Consider the following 19,861-nt stretch of genomic DNA (forward strand, 5'->3'; position numbering starts at 1 on the left):
AGTGCTTTATGTTATCGATTACATATCTAGGCCCAAAAATAGACGTACTTTAGCATCATGTATTGGAAAACAGAAATTAAGCACTACTATATGGATCTGCTACTGTACTTTAGGTGGAGTGCTGCAAATGGTGAACAGTCTGTCTGTTTGCACAGGTTTATTGCTCAAGATGGGAGTGTGAACAGCAGATTAGGAGATGATATGTGACGTGTTCTTTCCTTAGTCTAAGAGTACAAGGTCATGGAATGAATGCTTTGCCTTACTAGTTGCACTGCAGGTCTGTTCGGATGTGTTTTTCTCTAAGAAAAAAATCCATGTAAAACAAAAATATAGAATGACTCGAGTCAACTCCTTGCTCTCTCAGTGTGTATGGAGCTCCATTATCCATGTCAGACCCTAAGGTAGGTCTTTCTAGGACCTTATTTAAATCTGTGTTCTGCTGCTGCTATCAGAGGAGTAGTTTTTAAATGCCAGATTCTCAGCTGGTGCAAACTGACATAGCTCCATTGACTTCAGTGGAGCTAACCTTATTTACACCAGTTAAAGTACTAGCCATTTGCTAGGATCTATAGATTTGTTTGAGATCAATTTTAATTGTTCTCTACAGAAATTGCAATAGAATTCGTACCTATTTGCTCTATTTATAATAATAAATTTTGCATTGTCAGTGGAATAATTTAGTGCAGAATGATTCCCCCCTCTTATTGCAATAATCAAATTAAATATTTAGACTACAAATTCCTTGTAGTACCTAAAATTATTGCACACAATGATGCACTCAAAGGACCAACAAAAATTTGGCTGCTTAATGATGGTGGCCTTCCAAAAAGGTGGGCAGACATAGATTATGCATGTTCTGTGAATATATAAAATTCCAGCAATAGAAAATGGCTGAAATGCCATGGTGCCCTGCTCTAATTGACAACCAAATATTGTATCTTAAGTGCTTTCCTTGTTTGCTGAATATGTGTCATTTCTAATCTTTTAACGTTCGCATAAATGTAATATCGCAGGCTGAAATATTTGTTATTTAGGAGCACTGAGAAGATAGTACCTATTTTCTAAATTGTAATGCAAGCTATAATAAAAAAATGGGCTGGAGGAAAGAGGAAGGAAGGAAGCGAAAGCAAACAGCACAAGCTTGTGGTATATTTGCGTTATTACAACTGGGTCTGCTAGCTCAGCAATGATTCATTATAGCCATTATAGCCTGTCTTTTTTTAAAGAGCTTTCTAATTCAGCTGTTTGAAATCTCATCAGGCATCCATCCAAGTTGGTTGTCAGCCCAGGGACACGATTTTCCTTCTCTCTCTTTCTCTTTTGGTTCTCAGTCAAAATTGTTCAAGAAGTTAAGTTGTTTCTCTGCTACAGAGCATTATGCCAGTTGTAGCAGATTCAGCACTTTTCTGGTTCTTGTGTACTATTAAAGCTGCTTAAGAGTTTCTGTGTTGCATTTATCATGACACAAGGGACTGAAATCTCTGTTACAATCCATTGGCTCCGCCATGGGTCAAAGATGGTTTCATTGAAGCAGCCTTGGTTGACCACACAAAGACCGTAATATAGGGCCAAGTTATTCCCTTTGGTGTAAAAATCTGTGGAATGGGAAAATATACCTACAAAATTCTGTTGAATTGGAGGGCTGCTGTTCTGCCACATGCTTCCCTTACTAAGACACAAAGGCCAAGGGAAAGAAGCTAAGGACACTGAACTGAATCCTGCAGTTTTCTAGCGCTGACATCCCTCTATGCACCTATCAAGCTTCCTTCCCCCCAGTATTGGTGGTGTAGCAGGTGGATGTGCTGGCCTGCAGTTGGTTCTCTCTTTTTGACTACCTGTATATGCATCTTGTGCTTGTCTTTGGAGGTGTCACAGAGCAGAACTTAATGCCAAAAAACTGCTACGTTAACCCACAAGTGACTTTGCTATGTAAGCTAAGAACACTTCTACTGAGAGAAAAACACACAGACCACATGCCCTACAAATTCTTCCACAGTTCACTACCCCAAATGCATGCAGATTTTGCCCTGTGCTAAGCTGCAGCACAGAGGATGCCTGTGGCTATGTACTGTAGATGAGCGAGCAGCTGAGCAGCCTTTTCTCCTCCATTCAACTCCACATCCCTTTTCTATGCAATTCCCATGGGTTGCTCCCCCTACACACGGCCCCGAAGACCCATAGTGTGCAACAGCATCATTTTCAGTGGGTTGATCTTAGCAATTACATTTTATATAGATGTAAATTGTTCTCAATAGATTGTGAATCAGGCAACACAGTAAGAGTTCAGATTTCCCTTTCAAGCATCCATGCTTTGGCCTTGTGGAAGTGATGAACCAAAGCCCACACTAAGTCACAATGAAACTGGCTGAAATTCACTGTTCATGAAAGTAATTAACAATTGGTATGCACAGCACCAGCAGATCTACAACACTTTTGAAAAGGGGGTAAGCATGGCTATCTTCATTTTAGAGACTGAAGCAGTAGATCCTATGACTTGTTCATTGTCACACACTAAGTCCCTTGTAGAGACAGGACTAGAGCTCAGTTCCCCTGATTCCCAGACTCAGTGCTCAGTCGCCGAGTTCACAACTACCCTTGTTAGCTGCCTGCAATGTTACCTCTTTTCATTGTGGAAGGAAAATAGAGCAGAATAATACATTTCTGTTAAATGTTTGCATAAAGCTCTTTTAAAAAAGAGAAAACCGTGTATCATATTTTCTGTGCAGACATATTTTCAGGCTGTTTGTTCAGCAAATTCGGTATTTATGTCGGGATCTGTTGCCACTGGGAAGATAATAATCCAATCATAGTAATGTTGTTAGCAATGCTCATTTACCTAATTCGTGCTTATGATTATGGGTCATAGTTAGCCATTACATACAGTGTAATGTCTCTGTGGCAAAGTTATGTATTTAATTTGTTCCTGAAGCGTCAGTTTCATTTATTATAATATGGTGTTGTTTATGAATACTGTAACACTTTTATAGCAAGCGAAACCATATGCCATATGAAAAACATATTTAAAATTTTTCTGTATCTGAAAATGCTGTGGCTTATTTGACTTGTTCACCTTTAAAAAGGTTGTTATTGATGACCAGTGGAGGATGTCCCCATCCCAGGATGAAGAAAGAACAGATGCACAAAAGTTCACTCCCAGAAGATGGGGCTCTGGAAAAAGATCTCGGCCAAGGCCACTCTCAGACTATGGTCAGTTGGCAATCAGGAGTCTCTCAATACCAGAAGATTCAGTTGCAGTGGAGTCTCAGAAAACAGACTGTGTAGATGGTGAAAGTCAGCCTGGATTGGCTTCTGTGGAGTCTATGGCTCAGATCAGTACAGTAGGCCTCCAAAGAGGGCGAAAACGAAGACCCATCTCTGTAATAGGTGGGGTCAGTTTCTATGGGAGCAGCCAGACAGAAGAAATAGAAGATCTGCTGACACAAGTAAGATATAAGATGTGCTCTCTGCAAACTACAAAAGATTCTTCCACCTCCTTGCCTTTATCTTCAAGCTAGAAAATAGAGTGGACATTTCCTTTCCTTTCTTCTTTTTTCCAAGCTGACATCACATACTTTGTTTCGCTTTCCTTGTCTCTAATTTTTTGTAAAAAAAAAAAAACATAACATAAGATCTTGACTTTTGGATAATCTTGCTTGCATTGTAAACTAACCCTCTTTCTTTCTTGGGACGTTATTTCCAGTAGCTGTTTAAAAATGCTTATTTGTCTATAATAAGGTCACATGTATTTTTGATTAGTCTACAACACACAGGATGTAGAATTCAAGTGAGAGGTGCATACAAATAATATTATAAATACAATAAAGTATTCATAATCCTTTGAAACCGAGCCTCTTAAAAAGCTATGGGTATGAACTGCTTGGTATTAGCACACGTCTAGTTAAATGGATAATCCGTTCAAAAACATTGTAGAACAGACCAGGATCCCAGACTGGATGTCTCAGGGATTTGCTAACATGAAATGGAGTCTTTCCATTGACTTTAATGGGTTGTGGCTCAGGTTCAATCTCTTTTGCTTAAATATGCTTATGAGCAGCAGCTAACCAAAATTGATATAATCTGACAGCACTTGGGTAGCTTGTGAGAAATTAGTGGTCTCAGTCCAGTTTCTAATTGACAGGTATTCACACAGGAAAAACATACACTACTTTATTCCTTGGGGAATTCTGCACTACTGTGCAATGCAGAATTTTGCAGAAATTAACGTGCAGGCAGAATTTTCTTTCCCCCACAAAATGGGCTGCAGTGCTGTTGGCCGCCACTAGGGGCCACTGGACCCAGCAGAGCCCAGTTAGCACATGAAGACACTACAGAGGGAGGAGGAGGGGGCTAGTGGGTTCCTGACAGCTGCAGATCCCAGCATGTCCTGAGGGAAGGAGAGGGCGGTGCACAGGAAACTCCATGCAAGCCTGGGACCGATCATCAGGCGGTTTCTCCCTCTGGATGCCTGGGCTTCGGGGGAGTGGAAGGGGGCAGAGAAACAGGAACTGGGTTGTAATAGGGGTTTCTTTAACTCTTTACTCCTGGGGGAATTTTTTTCTGTCTGTATTGTTACAGACATACTTGTAGACAGGCATTTTGAAATAAATTACCAAAATAATTGAAACTGGCGTGATTATGTGGTGGTATTTTAACAAATAAAATTTGCAGAATTTTTCAGAATTTTAAAATACTGTGTGCAGAATTTTTTATTTTTTTTGGACCAGAATTATTTGGTGCAGAATGCCCCCAGGAGTAACTACTTGAACTGGCCCCTTTGTTGGCTGTGCTACGAGGTCAAGGAATGAATATATTTGGGAAATGAAAGCACCCCTCTCTCCCCTAGAGGTAGTCTACAGTAGAGTTGAGGCAGTGAAAAGAAGCCTGCTTAGTTGTACATGTTCTACAGATAGTAAGAGAACTTTGGTCTCAAGTCCTAACCACAATGCATTCTCTCTGTTAACATGTTCTCCACCTAACGAAAAGGTTTGAGAACCCCTAGTTCAAGCAATCGCTAAATTGACTGAACACGGAAAAAAATTATAGCATTTCCTTTAAAAGTACTTTGAAGTTGTTAAAGAGACCTGATTGCTCTTAGTCTTAATTGTCCTCATGAGACTCTACCTCATGCTGGGAAATTCAATGCAGTGTCATTAAAAGCAAGGCCCCCACTGAAAAGAAACAAAGATCCCACTCCCTGAATAGAAATGCTAAAACAATGACAGGTTTTTCAGAGTTTCCTTTGAAAACTATTTTTTAACATGGATATTCTTATGTAGTCAGTAATTCTTTCGCTCTGTAGTATAATACAGTTGTCCTTTACTTTTTCCTGATCAAAAATAGCTGGATTCTCCTGCACTCTTTTCCAGCAAAACGGATTGAAATCAATGGAAGTTTTGTCTGTGTACAGACCAATGCTGCAGTCCCTAATAAAACATCTATATTGTTTAATTAGTTCATTAGATACTTAACTTTTTGTGTTCATGTGAGCCTTTAGCATTATTATCAAATCTATGCCTTCATGAATTGTAAATAAATGTTAGTTGGTTTTCAAGAGGTGCTCTTTAATACTGTTAGGGCTTTAAGTCCAACCTACCTTGAAAGGTGTCCCATATTTTTTGAGACTTACCTCAAGGATTTCAGCAATATGTTGTCATTTTTTTAAAACCAATCTTTGCTACAGTGTGCAACTTATTTAAAAATAACCTCACCTGTTTCCCACTGGAAACAAATCAGTGCTTTCCTCTTGTAGCTTCCATGCATCAGTTAATGAAGAGCCAAAGAACAGAGTAGGTTTTTTTTAATTGCAGCTTTTCTGCCACAAAGATGGGGTTAAACAAATACATTGTTTTTGGAGTTAAGACCAAAAATATGGGACAACTTCCAAGGTAGGTACATTTTTATGACCAATAACAATGGACATTTAGGTCTCAATCCTGCTCCTATTGAAGTTCAATAGCAGTTCTTCTGTTGCCTACAAAGGGATCAGGATCAAAACTTTAATGATTAAATTATAATTGCCCAGGAATAAATACATTAAAAGTAATTGGCATTGCGGATATTGGGTGTTTGTTATGGAACAATTTGGAGTTGCTTTTCTTGCTTTAGTTCAGTAGTGCAGTTCTGAGATATTGATATACCATAGGAGGAGAAAATTTGTAAAGAATGAAATAATAATTAGATCATATTAAAATATATCAAGATATTTTTCAGTCTGGTGTTTGGTAGTTAAATTGCTAGTTAAAATGTATGAAAAAGACTTATGATTGAGGAACACATATATCAGAACTATTTCATAAAGAGCTTTTAAAGCCTAATTTTCATGTAGCAGATTTTTTTTTTTGTTGAAAGTGTTGAACATCAGTGGAATGTGAAAAAAGTGCTGTTAAATCGTTTTGTTTTGTCTGACAACTTGGTGTGGGGGAAAAAGCTTTCGCAATAGTAAATCACTGGTGTCATACCAGTGGGTCAACAAATAGTTCATAGAGAGGATCTGGTGTTTCTATATGCTTAATTTACAAGCCTAAGAGGAAAAACAATTAAGAAACTAAGGCCATGTCTACACTAGTGAGCTTACAACGGCACAGCTGTACCGATGCATTTGCACTGCTGTAAGATTGCTCGTGTAGCCACCATGCTGACAGGAGAGAGCTCACCTGTCGACATCATAAAACCACCTTCATGAATGTCAGTAGCTATGTCGGTCGGCAGGAGAAGCTAAAAGATGCCTAATTTGCATTAATGTAGTCCCGTTTCAAACAGGACTACATTAATGTGATCTAGGTACCTTTTAGTTCATGCTAGCAGCGTCTACACAGGGCAGTGACAGTGCAACACTTCAGTTCACACCCCTGTAGTCCAGAGGCCATGCAGATAAGCTCTAAGAAAAAAATCAGGTTTAAGATTCTTTTTTTGGCTTAACTATAAAGTATGTTCCTCAGCAGCAGGACGTTTATCTCAAACAACATTCTGGGAAATTAACACACCTGGTTGTATAATGTCTATTCTTTCTTTCTTTTCAGTGTTTCCATTCTGTTACATATTTATAGTTGGCTGACATTACAGTAAACTGTTCTGAGATGTTAGCTACCAGAGCATTTTAGACATGGAATATTATGGAGTGAAGACTGTAAAGCAGAATATACAGTGTCACTAAACGTAACAGAAGGTTATGGAGTTTTTAATATAACAGAGAACCTTAATGCTATAAGATATTTACCATAATATTGTGTATGGAATGTGGTGTTCAATCAATTTAAATGACTGCTTGAACTAGGGATTCTTAGTGTCCATATAGTCAGCTTGAGAGTGTAAGGAAACCCCGTTTCATACCTGTAGCTGTCTTTGGCTTACTAGTAGCTTTTACTACTAATAATAATAAGGGATTTTCTTTTTTCTCTCTGTAGCCAATAACACGGCCACCTGTTCCAGCCCACCAAGTTCCCCCATATAAAGCTGTTTCAGCCAGGTTCCGGCCCTTCACCTTTTCACAAAGCACCCCCATTGGCCTGGATCGAGTGGGACGGAGGCGGCAAATGAGAGCATCTAATGGTAAGTTTTACAGGTCTTTTTAAGGGGTTACAAACCAAATGTGTTACAAAAATGGAGAGAATGGGCCAATTCATCAGTGCCTTGGATGGTAGGTGTAAACTACACATAGGATGTAAATTGATGCAAATGGTAAAGTAGCTTATGATGTAGCTGCTTTATTTTATACCTTCCTGTTAGTGCTTGTCCTGATATGCTCAAGTTACACTTGTGTTGCACACCCTCTGAATGTTAAATTGATTCAAGTTGCTCCCCTTTACCGCTTGTACTCATATTTCAATCCATGTACTCCCTACTGCTCTCTGAAGGCTTGTCTACGTGGAAAGGTAGGCTGCATTAACTAAGGGCTTGTCTACACTGGCACTTTACAGCGCTGCAACTTTCTTGCTCAGGGGTGTGAAAAAATACCCCCCAGAGTGCTGCAAGTTTCAGCGCTGTAAAGTGCCAGTGTAGACAGCGCACCAGTTCTGGGAGCTATTCCTCTCGTGGAGGTCGCTATGCCACGACTACACAGCCACGTTAAAGCGCTGCCACGGGGCTAGCGAAGACGTGCCCTTAAGGCATAAATTTAAAGTCCATTAAAGCACACTAAGCCTTTGTGTGGAGGCTCTCATTCAGAAGTCAAGTGGCAACTGCTGAAAGAGAGTGTTCAGAGAGGGATTTAATGAACTTTAACTAAGCACTTTAAATTCACGCCTTTAGTTAGTTCAGATTAATTTCCAATGTAGAAAAACCCTAAATCACCAAAGGATTTGTCCCAGAGATTTGTATGGGAGTTGCACCTACTTACTATAAGAATGAATGTAGCCCATGACATTTATCCAGTTTTATGTGAAGTACAAATCCTTAGAAAGGACTGTAAAATCAAATGCCTTTTTGAAGCAGTGTCTTTTAATGTCCTTTTGTTTTGCCCCTTACATTTATTCTCCAGTTCTGCTTATCATTAGCACTTACTTGCCACATTATCTCAAGCTGATAGCAAGAACAGTAGTATCGTCTCATAAATCATTAATTGGCAGGAGATATTAAAAAGAAGCTTGGTCAATACCATCTGTCTTCTTTCAGACACTAGAGAACATCCTCTGAGCAATTTTACTCATTTTTCATTATCAAGGGCCTAAAAAGTCAAAGTGCATTCTTCACTTCAGGCCCCTTCACTTCAGTATTCTAAAGAATAGCTGCTGTAAAGCCACTTACAACCTTCACTGTACTGCTCCATATATACATGGAGTAAGTAGTGTTAAAATCAGGATCTACTGTGACTGAAGTGGAAGATCTTATCAAATAGCACTTTCCGTGTTTCTTTATTAACAATTAAGAGCATTAATCAAATAATTTTTCAGGAGCCTGTATTTGTTGCAGATTCATACCAGTTCCAAGTTGAATTGTTAACTAGATCATGCAACTTTATCTAAATTCCAGGGAAGGAAGACCCTTAATCCACAAATACATTATTTTAGCTATCAGGGTATTTACATACTGCATGCTAAAATCCACAGAAGACAATCACTGAGATGGGAAAGTAATATTAGGTAAGTATTCAAGGTACCTTTAGCCTCTTCTAATGTAATTTCACAGCTAGAAATGGGACCAGCCAGTTCTCCTCCGATCACTAGCAGGTGCTCCATGGACCACAATTTGGGAATTACTGGCTGTAGTATTGAGATTGTGTGTGTGTGTGTGTATAAATATTACAATATTGGAGACAGTTCTAAGTGTAGAAGAATTTATAGTCCAGTTGAAATGATTAAGTAGTACCTCTCACTATGAGTAATCCCATTGATTCCAGTAGGACTTCTCACTGAGTAAGGAACTAATCCATCATGAGCTAGGATGAAGAAGTCAGGCTTTTAAATATCATAAAGTAGGGATTTTTTTTTAAAAGTTATGCTTTCTGTTTCATCTTTGGAAAAATAGCATTGGCTAACAAATACAGCTACCTCAGATTAATTTCTTCTTTGTTATTTTAGCTTTAGTATATCCCAGGTTTCATAAATATAAATGTTTGAGGATAACAGATTATGAAAGTAAGGATTTCTGTCATTTGGGAAAGGAGTGAAATCAAAGCAATGCTGGTCATATCTAGATATTACGTTAGCAAACTAGTTATTATAACTACAAAAGTCATGCGTGAATAGCTTTCTAAATCAAAGTCCTGATGGCAAGTGGGTGGAATATTAGGAGACAGCAAGAGCAATGCTTCTATTTTTTCTCAGTTACAGGAAAGTTTTATTTTGTGTTACCTAATATAAAATTATAGATATAGTCAGGGGTGAAAGTAATAATAAATGCTTATCGGTACGGGGGTGGCTCTGGCCCACAGAAGGGGCAGGGCCTCGGGCGGAAGGGATGCAGGGCTGGGGGCTCCGCCTCCCCCAGCCAGCCCATCTGCACTGCCTGGCCCCCGCCACCTGGGGCTCTGGCAGCAATTTAAAAGGGCCCGGGGCTCCGGCCGCTGCTGCGGTAGCCAAGAGCCCCGGGCCCTTTTAAATCACCAGCCCTGGGGCAGCTGCCCTTACACCCCCCTCCCGTCAGCGGCCTGGGGGGGGGCGGGGGAGGAAAAAGGGCAATGACGTTAAAGTGCGGCAGCAGCACTTTAACATCGTTGCCCCTTTTGCCTCCCCTGTCGGTGGCCCTGCCAGTACGGGGACCCAACAGGCGGGGGGGGGGGGGGGGGGCAGGGACGTTAAAGCACTGCTGTGGCAGCGCTTTAACGTGCTGTGTACGGGCCAGTACCGGCTTCTTACCGGTACGCTGTACCAGCTCACTTTCACCCCTGGGCATAGTGTACACCCACTAAAAGCTGTTTTTTGGGTCTCTGATATGCAAGCGGCACAAGTAGAGGTGATGTTTTTGTTTGGGGTAGCAGGAACATGTTTGGTGGGAATTTAGATTCAATATTCAGAATTTCCCAACAGACTTGACTCTTGTTCGATTTGGAGTTACAGTTCATGCTAGCTGGACATGAGAGGATTTAAATGACAACTCTCCCTCACCCACAGCCAATCAGAGTTTCATGGTGGGGTTGGCTACTGTGCAGGAAAAAGATGGAAAGTAAAGGAAAATAAGGTTCTGTCGGGGCCATACCACAAATATTGGGAAATGATCTGGCAGTGGTTGCAGAGTTTTTTAAGTAGTTCCAGTGAATAATGGAAGGTCACACAGTTAATTTGCCCCCCCCCCCTTTTTTTTTTTTTTTTTTTTTTACATATTCTGATCTTTTCCCTTTTCCGGCTTCAGGGTCTGGGAACCCACCTGGAGAGGGCCTTGGCTCCAGGGTGAGGAAAAGGTCCTGGCTGCTGGGGAGAACGGATTCTCCGCTTCCCTGCTGCGCATTCTTCTCCTCCTCCTCCTCCTCCTCCTCCTCCTCCTCATTCACAAAATCTTCCTCCCTGTTGCGTGAGACTCTCCCCTTGCAGGTTTCCACAGATAGTGGTGGGATAGTGGTAGGGTCCCCCCCCAGAATGCCAGGCAGCTGATCATAGAAGTGGCATGTATGGGGCTCTGACCCGGAGTGACCGTTTGCCTCCTTTGTCTTTTGGTAGGCTTGCCTGAGCTCCTTAACTTTCATGCAGCACTGCTGTGTGTCCCTGTTGTAGCCTCTCTCCACCATGGCCTGTGCGATTTTGGCATATATATTAGTATTTGTTCTTTTTGATCCGAGTTCTGCCTGCACAGATTCTTCTCCCCGTACAGCAATCAGATCCAGTGTCTCCCATTCACTCCATGCTGGAGCTTGTTTGCGAATCTGGGACTGCATGGTCACCTGTGCTGCTGAGCTCGACACGCTGATCAAACAGGAAATGAAATTCAAAGTTCCTGGGGCTTTTCCTGTGTACCTGGCTAGTGCATCGGAGTTCAAAGTGCTGTCCAGAGCAATCACATTGGAGCACTCTGGAATAGCTCCCGGAGGCCAATACCATCGAATTTCATCTGCACTACCCCAAATTCGACCCAGCAAGGTCGATTTTAGCACTACTCCCCTCACCTGGGAGGAGTACAGCAGTTGATTTTAAGAGCCCTTTAGGTCGACGGAACGGTGTTGGGTGTGTAGACGCATTGCTTATAAAATTGACCTAACACAGCTAAATTTGACCTAACCTCGTAGTGTAGAACAGGGCTCTGAAGCAGACCTGATGACAATGAGAAATCCTACCATGGAAAAACCTGATTCTAAGACCCAAAGCCTGAGATTAGGCTTTTATTTTTATATTGAAGCAATAACTTCTGAGCAGTATTGATGTTTCTTCTTTCTTCCTAGGAAAGAAGGAACTGTGTAAACTGTACAGTTGTTACGACTTGAAAAGAGGTGGAATGTGGCTGGACCTATGTTCATATACATGGCCTAGAACCCTGCAAGCCCTGCTGAGGTGCTGGTGCAGAGTTGTGTTCTTATTGTGAGGGATGCCTCATTTTGGCCTCTCTTTTTGTGTCTGCATTTATTTATGGATGCAGTTGATGTCATTTAGATTTCTGCATGTCTGATTGTGTCCTCAGTTATTTGTGCTTCTTCATTCCCGTCCTTCTCCACTTCCCCCAATCCTCTTGTGCAACAAGCAACTGACCCACAATAACTCATGTGATATTTTGGCTGCCTTGCTTAGCATGGGGCTGGGACCACAAGGACATACAGAACTTTTTGGGGCAAATGCTGGTCCCATTGAAATCAATGACAGTTCACTATTGACTTCACATAGGCCAAGGCCAGGGGATATTAGACAGCTACCATAATTAATAAACAGATATTTGTTGGTCCCTTGAGTCGCTACTGAAAGGAGTTTTCAATGTAGTGAGATCTAACCATCTTAACTTAATTTTTTTGTCCATATTTTATGCTATTCCTTTTTCAGTTGCCTACTCACATTCTCAGAGGTGTAATAGAGTAATTCAAAGGGGTGAACCTGTTTTATGTTATAGTTTTAGGATTTTGTCTGGACAGCACTTGTTCAGTGTGAATTCTTCAGTCGTTGATGCAGATCCCAGGGTTGGGGGCTTTTTATGACTTAAGCAAAGGAATTTTCTATGGATGACTCATTTTTTAGTTGTTTACTGATTTGTATTGCAAGACACCTTGCAACTGTGCTGTATATGTGCTTTTCATAATATACGGTAGCTTATTGTAACTGATTATTCAGCAAGTCTGTTCTCAGCAGGGAATTATGATGCAGTTCAATGATTCAGACGGGAGAGCTGTATTTTTCATGTCCCCTGGTCGTCTTCAAAATGCAGCAGATCCTGGATTTTAGTAAACAAACGTCATTAATATTGTGTTATAAGTTTGGAATTCCATTCTCTCCCTGAGATGGTACAATAGGAAACCATGTGATTTCTGTGGGTGTTGTGATATGCTGTACACAAAGTCCCTTGGTGGTTTTCTGAGCATATTACTAGAGAAACCAGCCCCTAGTAACAGGACTGGCATAGCTAAAGGATGTTGTTTCCATATAGAGAATCAGTAATTCTGAGTCCCATCCACAGACATATAGCGCCATGACTTCTTTTACAATTATTTCAGGATTTTCTTTTTATACCAGTTTTCAAAAAATTAGTACAAATGCAGGTTGTTGAAGAGTACATGATTTGACTGTAGGGGCAAATCCTGCCCTTGCCTCTAGAACCGATGCAATTCCCCTATGCAAAGGGGAGCACAATGCTGGGATGATAGATGCTAATCTCCATAGCATCCCCTGTGCTCTGACATGAGAGGGTTGGTGGGGTCATTGCTGAAGTGGGCTATGGAATGAGTGGAGACAGGGCTAAGTGGCTATTCGTGTCCTTCCTTCTCTACCCCCTGTGGTAGAGTTACACTGAGGCTGTGGCCTGAGTGAGGGAACGCCTCCTCTGCCCCATCACCCCTCAGAGCAATTGGCTGCTGTTTAGAATTTGGGTTATAATGTAGTGATAGTCACTTGTAACCAAACAAATATATCACAGTTTAGTTGTGAAGTAACAGCAGCATATAAGAACTGTGAAAAATACCTTTGGGTGTATAGTTATACCTACACATTACATTTTGGAATAATATCATAAATGCACAATGTTATGCAAAGCAGTATTGGAAGACATATTTTTGCATACGGCTAGAAGAAATTGCAACTCCCAATAGCTTTTTCCTGTGACTTGGAGTAAAAGAGATGTATCCTTTGAATTTAGGTTGAAACTCTAATTCACATTTAGCTGCTTTAATAAAAAGTAGCAAATACACTCTCTGGCACTGACAGGACTGAAAAACATTCTTCATTGCAGTGTCATTAGCTACAGTGCAGTAGACTGTAAGTACATTATCAATGAACACTGTATATACAGGTTTTTTCTTTTCTGTAACTTCCTCCCTAAGGGTACCCCATGATGTCACTGATCCACTAAACCCACAGCTATACGGAACAGTGAGTGCGCTGTCAGTTTCTAAGTAGGCTCCAGCCTGATATGCACATACAGAAGCTCAAAGCAATGAATAAGCTGTTTCTGAATTTTCAGTAGCTCAAAGGCTCTAAGCCTTTCTGGTTCTCTGTGAATCTTTTAGGACTAAGCTTCACCTATTAAAGGCCAAGCCCCTACTCTGTACGTTGTTTTTGACAGCAGCATGGTAGCCAGGGGGGAAATGGCACGATTTTGGAGTCTGGAGAGCCTTCAGATGGGTATGTGTGAGTAGAAGGTTCACTCTTTTATTCTCTGTAATGTTTCTAATTTAAAATTATCAAGTGTTAGTGTCCCTGGGCTTCATTCTGATCACATTCATGTTGTTGTAAATAATGTAAACTCCACTGCAATCAACAGTTACACCAATGGAAAGCTGGATAGAGATCAGAATCAGGCTCACATTGCAATCCATTAGAGCTCCAGGGATACCCATCCCTATCCGTAAAATATTTACTCCTGCCGGTAAACGTTAGAGGAATAGATACAGAGAGTAAGTGATTGGTGGTTGGTTTTGTTTGTTTGTTTTTTTTAAATCTAGCTACCAAGGCAATGGAAGCCTCTTGACTGGTAAGGAATCATGAGCAGTTACCAGCCCAAAAATTACACTCCTTTTTCATCTTTAGTTAAATGTTTTAGAGTATTTATGTCTACTATCTTTGCTGCAACAAACCAGTTGTCAGTACTGACATTACAATGCGGCTGTAAAAATGAGATCTGGGATGAAATTTAACACTTCAGATTTGAGGCTAGAAGCTGATTTGTATATATTATTTATTTACAGATTTTCGGGAAAACAATGTCAGTGAGTTTTAAATTATACCACTTTTAAAATATATAGTTCTATTCGTTTTCGGATTTGTAAGCCTATGGCTGAGAGAGCTCAACTTTTTAATAGGAATTTTGCAGCCTCCTTGATTAGCTCGATGAGACATTAATATGAATGTGTATTTTAAAATGTTTTGTGGTGGGTAGAATAACTGTGTTGTTTTACGTCAAGACTAAGGGCAAAATTGTGCCCTTCCAAAGAAAGAAAGCCACAAGGTAAATGTTTTAACTGATCTCTGCATCCTATGGCCTTGATTACTCTTGAAAAATTAGTATCCATATAAATGGAAATGCTTGCAAGGGTGCAAGTGTAAGCACTAATATAGACAGGGCTATCTATACTGTCATGAAAACCTATGGGTTACACTGTACAGACTATCTGTGTGCGATCCAAAAAGCAAGGCAAGCCTCTCTGGTAGAGGTGGTTGGGAATTTTTTGGCTGGCTGGCTTTTTGTCGAAAAATGCTGATTTGTCAAAAAACAAGCAAACAAACAAAACAACCTTTTTGTGGAAATGTATAATTTTTGACAAAAGTTTTGCTGGGGAGGTTTTTCAGCTTCAAGGTGGAATTTCTGGTCAAAACAAGAGTTAGAGAGGGAGAAATCCAACCTAGAATAGCCAATAGCCTGCTGGTTAGATCACTCACCTGGGATGTAGGAGAGTCAGGTTCAAGTCCCTCTTCCAAATCTGGCAGAGCAGGGACTTGAACCTGACTCTCCCAGCTTCCATGTGAGTGCCGTAATCTCCCCATCTCTTCTGCCTGCCTTCACCAAAAAAAAACCAAAAAACAAAAAAATTAAAAATCGCTTGATTTCATCCCACCACAGAATGGAGAATTTTTTTTTGAATCTTGAAAATTTTAATGGGATAGGAAAACCATTTCCCGCCTAGTTCTACTCTCTGCTTTTTTCTCCTTCATAGCCTACTCCATGCAGGATTACACTGCAGGCCATCTGCAAGGGCAGCGCATGAATCCCCCCTTCGGGGAGGCTACCCCGGCTCCGCCCCTTCCATCCCTGCCCCCTGGAGCCCTGAGCCTACCCCTACCCGCACCATGGCCAGAGAAGCCCCGGCCCACCCACCCTAGCATCTTGTGGCTGCTGGGCAGCCCATCCTAGCCACGCCAGTCGGCCTGAGCACTGGCCTTCCTGCCTCAGCTGCCAGGGCCACCGGCCAGCCCAACACCGGCGTGACCCCCGGGCCACCGGCCAGCCCAAGTACTGGCCTGACCCCCAGGCCAGTCCGAGCACCGGCTAGTGTTGCCAGGTGTCCAGTTTTCGACCGGAACACCCAATCAAAAAGGGACCCTTGTGACTCCGGTCAGCACCACTGACCAGGCCGTTAAAAGTATGGTTGGCAGTGCTGCCAGTGCAGCGGGCTGGCAGGCTCCCTACCCAGCTCTGCATGGCTCCCGGAAGTGGCCAGCATGTCCCTCTGGCTCCTAGGTGAAGGGGCAGCCACAGGGCTCTGCATGCTGCTCCTACCCCGAGTGCCGGCTCCACAGCTCCCATTGGCTGGGAACTGTGGCCAATGGGAGCTGCAGGGGGCAGCGCCTGCAGGCATGGGCAGTGTTCAGAGCCCCATGGCCGCCCCTTCACCTAGGAGTCGGAGGGACATGCTGGCTGCTTCCAGAATCTGGCTGAGGTAAGTGCTACCCAGAGCATGTGCCCCAATCCCCTCCCGCACCCCAACACCCTGCCCCAGCCCTGAGCCCCCTCCTGTACCCCAAACCCCTCATCCCTGGCCTCATCTCAGAGTACAGAGCCCTCACATCCCCCCCTTCACCCCACTCCCTGCCCCAGCCCAGTGAAAATGAGCGAATGAGGAAGGGTGGGGGAGAGTGAGCAACGGAGGGAGGGAAGATGGAGTGAGCAGGGGCGGGGCCTCAGAGAAGGGGTGGGGCAGAGGCTTGGCCTCAGGGCGGGGCAGGGGTCAGGGCAAGGGTGTTCGATTTTCTGCAATTAGATAGTTGGTAACACTAGCACTGGCCCAACCCCTCGACTGCTGGTCAGCCAAGCTTCCTGAGCTCGCCAGGCCGCCAGCCCGAGCTGAGTCCCTTCTGGCTTCAGGGGAAGGGAGAGCAAGGGTGGAGCTTCGGGGCGGAGTATGGGTGGGCCCATGGCCTGGGTTAGGGGAGACTAACCTGTCCTATTATGCCCGCTGCCTCTGACCATCTGCCTAAGAGTCATATAAAGATTATGGCCCAGATTTTTAAGGGTATTTAGGCATTGCTGTGCTCAGAATTGCAATGCCTAAGGGCTGGTCTACACGGGGGGGGCGGAGGGGGAGAGGATCGATCTAAGATACGCAACTTCAGCTATGCAAATAGCGTAGCTGAAGTCGAAGTATCTTGGATCGAATTACCTGGGGTCCACACGGCGCAGATGGACGGCCACGGCTCCCCCGTCAACTGTGCTACCGCCGCTCGCTCTGGTGGAGTTCCGGAGTCGACGGTGAGCGTGTTCAGGGATCGATATATCGCGTCTTAACGAGTGGCGGGTAGTGAAGACACCCTAAGTGTCATTCTCAAAAGAGACTTAGGCACTTATGAGCCTAAATTGTTTTTGACAGTCAATGGGATTGAGGCTCCTAAGTGCCTAAACCCTGTTTGAAAATTAACTTAGGCTCCTAAATAAGTTAGGCATTGGACTCCTGAGCTCAACAACACCTAAATACCTTTTAAAATCTGGACCTAAGTTCTTTCCCCTGAACCAGGGACCCTGCAGGAAACTACTGTATCTACCTACCTGTGACACAGGCCCAAAAATTTTAATCGTTTACATCCAGGTCTACTTCTGTGTAGCTCAGTGGGGTTATTCCCAATTTGTATGAGTGTGTAAATGAGAGGAAAATTACTCCTTAAGTACATGTGGTGGTGTTATATTTTCAAGAGCAAAGGCACTTTCTAAGGGGTTTTGCCTTAGCCTATTGGCAGTTTTATGTTCACATTTTTTATTAAATGGTTTTTATATGTTTGCTTTTCTGAGAAGGCTTTGATTAAACCAAATTACTCTGTTTCAAGCCTGTCACTATTGTTTTAGTTGTTACAGATGGTGGAACTGAATCTTCTGCCTTAGTTGATGACAATGGTAGTGAGGAGGATTACAGTTATGAGGAGATCTGCCAACCCAGCCCTAGATACCTGCAGCCTGGAGGGGAACAGCTAGCAATTAATGAGGTAAGAGGAGGATACTTTCCAGTATGTCTAACCTTTTGGTTAAAGTGATGATGCCTCATATAACTGTACTCAAGCTTGGGAGTCTGGGATCCAGACCTTTTTGCTGCATTATCTAATTTCTCAGACAGATAATTATACAAGGACAGATTTCTCAAAATACTCAGCTCATCCTGAAACAGGTTGTATTTATTTATCTCCTTTTTGTTTAATTATGCTTGTTTAGTTTTCTAGCCGTCTACAGATTGGTCTTTGCTGAGCGTTTGTCCTTCACCAACTCTCCCCCTTCCCCCCCCCCATTTCAGCTGATAAGTGATGGCAGCATGGTCTATGCAGAGGCACTGTGGGACCACGTGACTATGGATGATCAAGAGCTAGGCTTTAAAGCTGGGGACGTCATCAGAGTCCTTGAAGCTTCCAACAAAGACTGGTGGTGGGGAAGAAATGAAGACAAGGAAGCCTGGTTTCCAGCTAGCTTTGTCAGGGTTAGTAACCTATGTCTGTTTCTTTTCTACAACCAGGGCCTGATTCACCACTGCATTACTGCAGCTTTACATCAGTTTCCTGGTAAAATGTCAATATAACAATGGTTTGTTTTATTTTGTTAAATGTTGCTATTCTCGATTAAGCATTCATATCTTTATATCCTTGTTTCATGCTGAATGCCCCAAACCAAGTGCCTGATTCTCCACTGCCTTGCATTTGCAAATCAAAATTGTAACACCTTATGACCACTTTTCACAGGCATAAAAGACTACACAAGGGACAGGGCAAAAAGAGAATCAGGCCCAAATATTTGCAATCTACTTGGCCACATATTACTGTCACTTACTCCTGGGTAACCCTTTCAAAATCCAAATAGAAATGAGGACAGAGACCCAGCTTATCATTATTATTATTTGGACTATGTCCCATGGAGGTAAAGGAACCAGCACTAATACCACTCAAGAGTGCTCAATATGTACAGAAAGAGCACAGCAGTTTGGGGGATGGAGGTGGGAACATCTGTTCTACTTCTGATACTCTCACTTCAGAAAAATGTATTTTTAACTTTAGATATCAGTGTGAGTGTGAGTGCCCCATTCTTTGGGAAAGGAGGACAATTGGGGAAAGAAGAAATGACTGTAACTGATTACTTCAGATCAGTGTCATCCGAATTTAACATGAAAAATAAAGCCACAATTTACTTATTTGAGTATTGGCGATGAGCGCCCACTGCTCATGGTCTCTCTAATAAATCTGCACTTCTGTTAACAAAAAATACAGGCAACATTTATATGATGGCCTTGGGATATTATGGTGTTGAAGGCCATATGGGTACCCGGAAAGAAAGAGTGGGCCCATTACTGAAACCTTTACATTAGTAGCCAGTGGAAATATTTGCATAAGAGTTACATGATAGACCTTATTAGGACTGGGGACCAGTTATATAATAATAATTAATAATCAGTTATGAGCTGCCTTTATTGTAATTAAATAAAGTTTGTAATAATTTTTAACATTTGTTTTTGTAATACCTTGCTGCACTACTCTAGCTGTCTTTTCTGTTATGAATGCAGCTACGAGTTAATCAGGAAGAACTTGGAGAAAATTGTGGTAGCATCCAGGATGAAGAGCAACATGCAGATGCTAGCAAACATCGCCAAAAAATTGCTGAAAACAAGGATCAGATGAGAACCAATGTGATACAAGAAATAATGAACACGGAGAGAGTCTATATCAAACATCTCAAGGACATCTGTGAGGTACAGTATCAAGCCATAGACTTAGAGCATTCCACAGACCTAGTTTGAAGAAATGTCCCTTATGAGAGAAAACTTGAGCATTTTCTGTTGTCAAAAGATTCATCCTTGCAATTCTAAGGCTGTCAATGAGAATGCTCTCTTATGCAGTTC

The 19,861-nt window shown here is 42.2% G+C and overlaps 1 protein-coding gene across 21 annotated transcripts in view; it reads left to right on the forward strand.

Moving 5' to 3' along the window:
* The window catches only part of SPATA13 (spermatogenesis associated 13), a 278,153-nt gene that overhangs the window by 230,124 nt on the left and 28,168 nt on the right, over positions 1-19,861 (forward strand). For 14 of the 21 annotated variants that reach the window (XM_042845754.2, XM_042845757.2, XM_024111572.3 and 11 more), the window contains 5 exons: positions 3,081-3,443; positions 7,404-7,548; positions 17,833-17,969; positions 18,272-18,451; positions 19,526-19,711. In XM_042845754.2, coding sequence (XP_042701688.2) covers positions 3,081-3,443; positions 7,404-7,548; positions 17,833-17,969; positions 18,272-18,451; positions 19,526-19,711 — 1,011 coding nt within the window. Of the gene's footprint in view, positions 1-246; positions 402-3,080; positions 3,444-7,403; positions 7,549-17,832; positions 17,970-18,271; positions 18,452-19,525; positions 19,712-19,861 lie in introns of those variants that run through there. The other 7 variants (XM_065594716.1, XM_042845756.2, XM_065594725.1 and 4 more) reach the window with 2 other exon arrangements.

This window comes from Chrysemys picta, chromosome 1, assembly GCF_011386835.1.
Source record: "Chrysemys picta bellii isolate R12L10 chromosome 1, ASM1138683v2, whole genome shotgun sequence".
Classification (NCBI taxonomy): Eukaryota; Metazoa; Chordata; order Testudines; family Emydidae; genus Chrysemys; species Chrysemys picta.